At 37.0% G+C, this 10,980-nt stretch overlaps 1 protein-coding gene across 1 annotated transcript in view; it reads right to left on the bottom strand.

Annotated features, from left to right (window-relative positions):
• Nucleotides 1-822: 822 nt before the first annotated feature.
• The window catches only part of LOC135199015 (histone H3.v1-like), a 46,280-nt gene continuing 36,122 nt past the window's right edge, over nucleotides 823-10,980 (bottom strand). The window contains exon 4 of the mRNA XM_064226931.1: nucleotides 823-888. Coding sequence (XP_064083001.1) covers nucleotides 823-888 — 66 coding nt within the window. The remainder of the gene's footprint in view (nucleotides 889-10,980) is intronic.

The following is a 10,980-nucleotide window of genomic DNA, read 5'->3' as shown; positions in this document are numbered from 1 at the left end:
TCATCAATCAGTTAGTGTCTCTTGCGTCGTCGAGAAGAATTGCATTCATTTGTCGCAAATCACTCAATTGAAGGAAATATTAAATGGTTTTCAGAGTGACTTTTGAATCGGGTACAAATGTGTGACTTGAATAATGAATGCAATATGCAGATGCTCTCTCCAGAATGATGATTACGCCCAGTGACAAATAACCGAAATTATTTTGCGAATCCAAACCGCCATTTTTGTATACAATAGACTATGTATTGTCGGATCCTGTTGCATTATTAATGTATTCATAATGTAAGCGGTTTGAATAGATTAAAGTAGGTTCATGAGACGAGTTATTTTACCAAGGCTGGGCAATGCCCACACGGGATATGGGCATTGCAAGTTATGTCTGTCAGTTGAGCTTCGAAAGTGACTTTTGTCATCTGGGCGTCAATGTTATTCCAGACTCGATTAGGTTTTGGAATGGGAAGAGGAAGTGAGTGATTCTGAATAATAATGGGGGTAGCTCATGAGAGAGAGAGAGAGAGAGAGAGAGTGCTTCAGGCTTCCTCACTACGGAGCGTTTTGTATACTTGTGATTTGTTTCTCATTAGACAGTGTTTCCGAAATTTCTCTCTCTCTCTCTCTCTCTCTCTCTCTCTCTCTCTCTCTCTCTCTCTCTCTCTCAGAAGTTTCGTGACTATTCTCTGGGCAAGCGAGGAACATGTCCCTTGCTTGTGTATATAGTGTCAATATTAATACGTCATTTGCTGTGGGACTTCGTGTATGTGTCCATGTTTGTTTATGAGAAGCCCTTGTTTATTGTATTCCAACACACTGCACATTTTCATTTCACGTTTCTTCTTCTTCTTCTTCTTCTTCTTCTTCTTCTTCTTCTTCTTCTTCTTCTTCTTCTTCCTTGTGATTTCAGTTGTCTGTCATCTATTCGTGGTTTCATCTCCTCAGGTTCTTCAGTTTATGTTCAGGGACATGGCTTCCTTTTGATTGCTTGTAGTTGTTGAATAGATTGAGTGCCTTCCTGTGTAATCTCTCTCTCTCTCTCTCTCTCTCTCTCTCTCTCTCTCTCTAATAAGAAACATACCTGGTTATCAGTCGAGTGTCGAAAGCAGTTGTTTGTGCTACGCCCTGTATAACGAGGCTGCACTGTGAGGTTATTTAGACCTGCGATGTGATACGCAAGTATCGTGTGGTATACTCCCCATCCTCGTCTGCAATTGCGACGATAATTTCTAAGTCAGAATCTTCTTTTAGTATAAAGGCGGAGATGTTTCAAAACTCATGATGATAACTTAACAACGGTATATTTGCAAAACTACATCTCTTGAGTAGAAGGCAAGAAGGTAGTTAGGAGAACCTGATTCTAGGAGGGAAAGTAGAGTTTCAAGTTACAATGCATTTACAAAGGTATAGGAGAGCACAGCTTAGCTCAGCATACATAACATACAGACAGACGAACATGTGAGAGGAAATCACGTAGAGTCAGGGCTATAGGTCAATAGGTTCTCAGGGAGCGAAGCACTGTGAACCTCTTTGACACAATCACAGGCAAATGTAAACCAGGGCGTTGCTGATTCAATACATCCAGCCTAGCTTGTGTCCTGTTTATCAACTCTTATCACACTCCTTGTTATCTCAACAGTGACCTCTTAGGTCATTGGAGTATTTATACATATGGAATATGTATTTGAAATGTAATCCTTACATTAATGCTCGGTTAGCTACAAAACTAAACACTGAGTTTTAAAGTTTGACTTGTATACGATTCAAAGGAGTGTGATAGAGAAATTAATGTGATTATATAGAAATACTCATAAGTAATGAATAATACATGGAAGATACAGATCCATGTACAAGATAAATGCATATGATATCATACTAATATTAAAAAGATAACATGTCATACATAATGATACTTATATACTGTTAGTCATGAGAATATATATTCAACAGAAAGTACTAACATACGGCTGATGATTACATGACACCAGAATTACATTCTAAAAATCATAAGAAATAAAATGGTACCAAAGGTGTGGTAAGATAAAAGGTAACTGATTAAGAATAGTTTGCTACCTGATTAATATATATATATATATATATATATATATATATATATATATATATATATATATATATATATATATATATATGTATATGTATGTATATGTGTGTGTGTGTATGTATGTATATAATGATTCAAATAAATTCAGTTAAGTAGTGCACAGCGTAGCTAGGACAATTCGCCGTAAACAAATTTGCCGTAGGACATTGATTGTAAGACTTTTCGCCGTAAGAAAATACTTCCCGTACGGATATTTTGCCGCAAGGACATTTCGCCGTAAAATGTATATTTTAGTTTTTAGCTTATTTCTTTGAGAGATCAATGTAACTATATTCATATAGTTATCTTCAAGTATATTTATCACTTTTCATTGATATTTCGCCGTAAAATGTATATTTTAGTTTTTTAGCTTATTTCTTTTAGAAATCAATGTAACTACATTCATATAGTTATCTTCAAGTGTATTTATCACTTTTCATTGATTTTCATGTATTCATTTAATTATAATTATATATAAGAAAAGGATAAAAAAATAAATGAATACCACACACTTTATTTAAAAAGTTTTCAAAAAAAAAAATTCAAAGCTAAAAATCATGTAAGTTCATAGCAATTGCTCGTAAATAATGTTGTTTTGCATTTTGATCATAACCTCTGACAATACTTAGTATGCGTTTCTTGACTGCTGTTTCACCTCTTTCTGCATCGATTATCTTCTTTTCAGAAAGATATTCTTCATTTTTCAATACATTGATGAGTTTCCATAAATTTGGATGCGTATTGGTCACAGATGCTTGAAGCCATTATGGAACCCTTCTACTCCATTGTTGGTATTAGCCAGCTGATCTAGGGTTCTTTGATAAACATGCCAAAGTTCGATAGGAAAAGTTGGAGAAACTCTACGACGTCGAGGTCCCCTCCCTCTCTCTCCCCCCACAATGTAATAGAGTTTCAAAATATGCAACTAGTTCTTGTGGTAAGTCATCGTCATCAACCAGCTCTATAAATGCATCAATGATGTCTGAAGGCGGTATGAATGCAAGTGCCATATTCACTTTACTTTTGTATTAAAAGCACAATCACTTTGATATCGAACCTTAAGCCCAATATCTGTCCCTTTTCTGTAAACATTCTTACAGAAATGAAAATAACCGCCTGTTACATTTGCAGAAGGGAAAATGTCAGAAAAACTTGAAAACCAGCTGGTTCGAAATCAATCATTAGATTTTCAGGTTCTAGGGACTCGAGTAAATCTTTAACCTTTTGAAAAAACGTATTGTAAGATTCTTAGTCTTATTCGGAAGGAGACCGTAAAACTCGTGGGATGCATGCATGTCCTATGTTGACATGTAGAGTATATAACTGATAGAGATTTCAGGACAAACCTTAAATGTTCCATCGCATGCCCAATTTGTATGTCTTTCTAGATCGGTGTAGCCCTGCAATCGTACCAAAGATCAACATTCTGTTTTCATCTTCCATTCCACTATCATAAAGTAAAAATATTTCTCCGTTCTGTAAACACGCAAATTTCTTCGGGAATTACATAACCGATTCTTGTTCTTGGTAATAGGAGGGGCCTTTTCTTCTTTTTGCTCTCCATTCTTATGTTTCTTGACAAATTTGAAGTTGATGGCATAAGAGAGCGTCCTGCATTTTCTAATTCCTCGCGTGCAGCACCAATCAATGATCTTGAAGCTAGCTGGGATTTCAGTGCATTTTCTTTCATATGTGCAATTGGTTTTTGCATTTTATGTTTTGCTTGGGTTCGCTGGATGGGTATGCTCACCTTACAGAATTTTTAGATTGAAATCTCTTCAATATCCGTCTTGTATGTACTCTTGCTTTGGCAGTTCTTTTCAACACACTTCCAATAAACCTTGCTCCATATTCCTTCTTTCTTGCCTGTAAATGAAGTTGGAATCATCTACGAGCTTATCACAACCTTGATAGGGTACGGCATCGTAGGGGTTTAAGTTTCAACTGATAAAAGTAGATAATACAAAAGGTTTAAGATAAAAAACAAAAATAAAAATATGGTAAACTACCGAATTTGTAATGACCTCATTTAAACATTTAACGACGGGTGTCAAAATTTATAACGACCCTTCTCTCTCTCTCTCTCTCTCTCTCTCTCTCTCTCTCTCTCTCTCTCTCTCTCTCTCTCTCTCTCTCTCTCTCTTTCATTTTTTTTTTTAAATCTATACATGAAAGCATATACATTTTACGGCGAAATGTCCTTGCGGCAAAATATCCGTACGACAAATTTTTCTTACGGCAAAATGTCTTAATTGTCCTACGGCAAATTTGTTTACGGCGAATTGTCCGGTCTCCAAAGAACCAAGTCAGTCATGGACTTTGTCTAAAATAATTAAACAGAATTTCCAGCGCCATTACTTTTGAATTTCTTTGGAAACATGAATATTTGAGCAGCCTAATAATTATATATATATTTTTAATTTAGTGAATTAATTGTATCCTCCTCGTTACACTGTGCTTCGATTGGTCACTGTGACAGCAGCAATATTAGTGCATGTTGGAAGTGTTGGTTTATATGTTGACAGAGTTGCAGACATGTTGACAAGTGTTTCTGACATGTGTTCAAGTGTTGGCGACATGTTGACTTGTATCATCTGCAACTAATTGGTGAAGTTGTGTTTCAGGATTTTCCAGTTGTTTTGAAAGTCAGTCGTTTACTGATTATTTGTTTTGTTTGTGATCACTAGCAGGAGTCTGAGGTGTTAGGCCACGTGAAGTGGAAAAATAGTATATAAAACACAGTTTTTGGGTTTTTCTCAGATTTTTCTTCTCTGTTGCATTTCAGTGAGGGAAACATTATGCTCTGTGGAGGGAAAGGTCAAAGGTCAAGGTGGATCCCGATCACTTTTCTGGAGTGGTTTTCTGGTTTTAGAATGATTATTATTGTTATTATTATTAATCTAGTTTCCACTAATAATTCTTCAATTTTTGCTACAGATTAACAGCAGGACTGTCTCTCTCTCTCTCTCTCTCGCTGGCTATAAATGTTTCCCTTCTCTTTTTGGGAACAGGAATTTTGTGGAACCCTGCTCTCTCCAAAACAAATGTGTCAGAAGTAATTTCCTTGTAGACTTCCTCAATTTCGTAGAGGCCCTTATACACCTGGGCTATTTTCCACGACACCTCACTCTCTCTCTCTCTCTCTCTCTCTCTCTCTCTCTCTCTCTCTCTCTCTCTCTCTCTCTCTCTCTCTTTATTTTTTCCTTTTCTTTTCCCTCGAGTTATCCTTTATTCTTCTCCATTTCTTGGACTGTCAATATGCGTTAGTGTCTTCCTTGTAAGGCAGCATCTCCAGTTTTTTTTTTTTTTTTTTTTTTTTTTTTTTATTCATCCTACAATCGAAGAGGTCTGTTTCTTCTTCTCATGATTAACCTGCGTCTTTTCCTCAACAAACTCTCCTCATCTTCCCGATGTTCGATGGGAGGTATATCTCACTGTCTCAGAGCATCCATTAGGCGACCATTAGTAACCCCACCCCCCTCTCCACCTCTAGACATTCCTCAGCTTTGTTTTCGTACCGGATATTGGTATTCCTTCTCTATATCTTGACTATTTCATTATTTCTGTCAGAGCGTACTTGAAGTAGTAGTGGCTTGAGGCATCGTATCTTTCTTGCAGGGCTTTGTGCCCCTCTCCTGAGTATAAATTGAATTTCCTGCGGGGTATTCAGCTTGCCTCCTCATCATTGGATCTCTGGGGCTCTTGTGTGTTTTCGTTTATGATACTTGTCGCTCGTATCAGGCTTATGAGGTTTGTTGGAACTCTCTCTCTCTCTCTCTCTCTACCTTTTCACAGAGACGACGTTTTATTAACAACGTTTCGTTAAACTAAGCGTAGGCCTAATCTGTACTTGGTGTCTGAAGTGTCAGTGGTGAAGGATGTTATGGAAGGATATCCTTATCCTGCGGATTGTGTTACGTCCTTGGGATTCCTGGTTATATTCACATATGTTGTTATTCGTTCTTTAAGTTCCGGGATTCACAGAAACTGGAATGCTGAAATGCAGGAATGAATTCGATTGTGTCTGCAATCTGGAGTCGTGATCGCTCTGAGAGAGCGAAGATAAACATCCTCACTCACAGACTGAAGTAAGATATTTGTCCTGTCACAAAAATGTAAAACTCGAAAAGCGTCTTTTATTTGGGTTATTTAAATGAATCTCTTCTCTTAGTGAGTAGTGGTCTGCACAGAATTGGTATGAACGTAATAATATTTTCTTTGTCAGATGACAGAGAGGTCTATGGGAAGGAACGCTCGGTTTGTTGTAAGTTTTTGTAACGAGGTTTCTTAGTAAGATTGGCCTAATGCAGTCACATCTTTGGGCCTACTCTTTATTTCGGAATTTCTGTCTTCCTCCAGACAGGGAGTCTTCGTAGAAAACCAGAAAAAGGTAATAATAAATCAGAATAATTATTCAGTTTCTTTATTATCTGATTAGACGCGCCATGAATCTCATTTTCTATCGAAGTCGACATTAATCACAGACTCCGCTAGAACGTTAACGCTTTCTGCTGAAGAACTGAAAATATTAACATTTCAGTGGCTTTTTTTTTTCTTTTGTGACCCCTTCCCAGTTGACACTTTACCCATTTATTGCATTTGTACCTGGACTAGATTGTTGCTTGAAAGAAAGCGAGAGAGAGAGATAGAGAGAGAGAGAGAGAGAGTTTTTTTTTGAAATACTGAATTGTAGGTTATCTGGGTTTGGGCCACTTCGATAGGCATTGATTTCTTTTTATTCGATTCTCCCTCGTAATTTTTTACTAAGATTCTTTGTATTAGAGAGTCAGTTACACAAACCTATTTTTCATTAGGGAATATAGGTCATTTTACTCATTTTATGCAAGTAAAGTTAGTGAAACCATTTGATAGTATTCACGAACACATTTTTATGTTGCTTATATGAGTCGCTTAACAAGTCTCGCTGTCCGCGTGAGAAACTAGTTCCTATGGCGTCATGCTGCGTTTATAGTATGTTCGTTATTGAGTAATGACTTCGGTCTGCCTTCATTGTGCTTAATGTTTTAGAAAAAAAAATTCCTTTCTGAATTATGTTAAATATTTGCAGGAATAGGTCTAGTTTTTATGTACGGAGTGTAAACTCCGTGGTGGGACTGTACTGAGAGTGCAGCTGTTTTCAGCTCCTTAATTATTATTATTATTCATAATCGGTAGAATTATCGGCTCTGTGCGGCTATTGGCATCATGCTATTGCAGTTATTATTTCTATCTTACAAGGAAAAGTCGTTTCCAAGCATGTCTGGTCGACTGTGTTTAAAATGAGACTTTGTAATCATTATTGTTCATTAAATTTAAGCCAATTCTCTCTCTCTCTCTCTCTCTCTCTCTCTCTCTCTCTCTCTCTCTCCGTGTGAAGTTTTAATCCAGGCTTTGGCTTTATGGCGTGAGAGAATTTCCTGTTAGTCCTTTATAAAGAGGACAACCACAATAATTTTTTTGGAGGGAGAGAGTCAGTGGAAGCTTTTAGAGCTGTTGGTCACCAGTGGTGGAAGAGGGAAAGAAGAGGGAATGCCTGGGTGTTCTGGCTTATGGAAAGATTTTACGTTCAAATATCCCTAGACTCCTATTTTAAAAATTCCGTTTTGTATTTAGTTTTTAATTTGTTGATGTTATGTGCATAATAGAGGGTTTTAGGCTTGTGTTGTATGCGTGGAATATAAAACCGTGGGTATTTTTTATTTTTGGTAATCTTAAACCGGTTTTTTTTTATGATTTTGTATAGGCCTAATAGACATGTTGCTTTTGGTAATATTATTGTTTAATTTAATATTTTGTAATCACTTTGGGAGTTTAAGGTATCAAAGGATCAGACCTTTAATAGCGACTCCGCAAGATATATATTTGTTTATTTGGTGTGTAGCTACTGAATGTGCAAGGTATTGCGCCATAACAACAATTAATTGTTTCGTGGTAAATGCTATTCATTTTCAGTTTAATGCCATAGATTGATTGATTGATTGATTGATTGAGAGAGAGAGAGAGAGAGAGAGAGAGAGAGAGAGAGAGATCTGAGGGAGAAACAATGGTGTTTGTCTGCTTCTCGTAGCTTCTTAACGACAAATCAGGCTTATAATGCAAGGATTTTTATCTAAGAGAGAGGAGATAAGGATTTGATTTCGGCATATACAACGTTCCACTATTATTTCCATCGGCATTTCCCAAATTCTCATCAAAAACAAAAGACGATGCGTTTAAATCGAGCGCAAATATTAGTACAAACCTAAAATGTATTGATTATCCATAACTTTCCGCCATAGGGTTATTCACATAGGTGGCCTGGGGGTGGGCGGCGCTGGTTGCTTGTTACCGACCCTGCAGTCGATTAAAAGAAAAAAAAGAACCTAGATTATCGACAACTGTTGCCAAAAGGGCGTAAGCCCTTCAAGGCGCCTCCGCTCTTCTGCTGCAACAGGAATGTCACAGGTGTTGACGTCAAACTCCTACTTGAGTATTCTCTCTCTCTCTCTCTCTCTCTCTCTCTCTCTCTCTCTCTCTCTCTTTTAGATGTCGGTCACCAAGACAAAATTTCTGTTGGTGTTAAATTCTGTTCACTTTGGGAACGTGATAAAAATGGAAATGGCTCAAGGTAATTATTGTAATTGATGCCAACAACATTTAGGGCGATATTTAGGAGGCAATTAATGGTAATTGCTGTTTCTATTTCACGATAAAGTGTGATCATTTTGTACTAATCCTGATTCCGTTTTTCGAAATAACTGTGGGGTATATTTTTGGGAGTGTAAATGCACTTACATACATATGTATGTATGTATGTATATATGTATATGTAATGCCACTGCTGACAACTTATAAATAACAGGAGAATGAAAAAAAAATAAAAAACAAGAGAGAGAGAGAGAGAGAGAGAGAGAACACCTAATAATTGTCAAACTCGGAATAAGCACCTGTCACAGAAGGTGATCACTTTCAGCAATGAATGGGAAAGTTGTAATGGAATATTTATCAGGAATCGCTTCTTACGTGATATGGATCCCAGGCTTTTTCGCTTTGTATTGACTTTGTCTGTGTTTGTGTGTGCGATACTGCCTTATACAACCATCTAAATGCATAGAACCTGGATGTCGGTTTAAATAAAAAGTTGAAAGTTTTGTTGAAAAATTATGGATGCTTTTATGGTATAGAATACTATAGATTCATTTGGGTTGTAGTCGACTGACTTTGAGAACTCTCTCTCTCTCTCTCTCTCTCTCTCTCTCTCTCTCTCTCTCTCTCTTATATTATATAAACTAAAGGCCTCTGTCAAGAGTAGGAAATTGCTTTTTGTTTGTATAGTCTCTCTCTCTCTCTCTCTCTCTCTCTCTCACACACACACACACACACACACACACCAAGCATTTCCTAGGAATCAGAAGGAATACCTATCTGAGAAGAATAACTGTTCATTAAGGCTTAAAGATATCTAGTCATTTGTTTTCAAAAATATTTTATTTTACGCATTACTTCTGAAAATACTGACCTTCAGTAAATACAATATATGTTACCATTAAACATGAGAGAGAGAGAGAGAGAGAGAGATTACGTTCAGAGTGGTTTTGTGTATTACTCGTGTATTTCCATCCATTTCCTCGTAATTGTTCATAACTCCCACATATACCTAATCACAGACCTTTGAAATTTCGAGGTACCGAGCTGCGCTGATGGACACTAATATTGAAAGTCTTCCTTTGCAGTTGGAGTAATCGCCTTCTTTCATTTGTCCTCGTGAGAATCAACATCTCTCTTCAGTTTCGTTGGAAACTGTTCCCAGGTGATCGTCACTTGTGGGGAGGACGGGAGAGTCCTTGATCACTGTTCTTGTGAGGAAGTTCAAGAGGTGGGTGGGAGGAAGTTTGAGGTTTTAAGGAATGGAAGATAAAAGGGATTTGTGATTGAAAAAGCATTCGATTTTTCGTGTTGCTCTTCTCTTTGAGGCACAAAGAATGCTTTGTGATTTTTACCTTATGTGAGATTGACACGAAGATTGAAGCTGTATATAAATGAGAGAGAAATAAGTGTTGTATAGTTAGTGGAGATTTATGCCATTTATAAATAGTGTTTATAACCCACTAGCTGTAGACCGGTCCTCATTGTGTACAACTTGTAATGGCATCATTAATGTGATTTTTATTGGTCTTCTTATCAATTTGAAGATGTGTAATAATAATATTTGTTCATTAGATTATTTCTTCCTCACTTTATAATCACCTGTTTTATTATTTTGTTTTCTTCGTAGTCACAAGAGTATCATTGTTCATAAATCATAGTTACTATTACTTTAATAAGGTGGTAAATTATAGTTTTATCATTGTTTTAATGAGCGTCGAAATAGATAAATAATGATGTTTCATTTAGAATTTTTCCTTTTCTAACATTTTTTCGAAAGTGAACGAGTCCTTTCTTTTGCAAGTCTTCATCACGGCTAGAAAACTAAACACGCACACACACACAGAGCGAGAGAAAGAGACCAACCATGTCAAATATTATGTTGAAGGCCTCACTAACGAATTCTACTTCTTCCCAAATTGCCTCAGCTGAGATAACCGAGGAATATCTCCCTATGTTTTCCGCCTCCTCTCTTCCCTAAGTCCCAATCCTTCCTACATCCTACCCCTACCTAGACACACACCGTCCCCTCACTTCCTATTCGGGTCCTTTAAAGTATCTGGGATTTAATTTAGAAGTTACAAGGGGAAATCTAGAGAGATGTCAGCCGATGAAGTGGGACCTTTCCCAGCAGACGGAGGCTTGATGTGTGGGAACTACAGGATATATCGTGGCTTATGTACCTGAAAAACTGAGATATTTTTATGGTATTTAATTATTGTAATTGATGGATAGCGTTGAGTTGTCAGTGGTGGGTAAAAGGA

This window comes from Macrobrachium nipponense, chromosome 25, assembly GCF_015104395.2.
Source record: "Macrobrachium nipponense isolate FS-2020 chromosome 25, ASM1510439v2, whole genome shotgun sequence".
In the NCBI taxonomy this organism is placed as follows: Eukaryota; Metazoa; Arthropoda; class Malacostraca; order Decapoda; family Palaemonidae; genus Macrobrachium; species Macrobrachium nipponense.
Note: the sequence above shows the minus strand (reverse complement) of the source record. Positions and strands in the feature narration are given on the sequence as shown.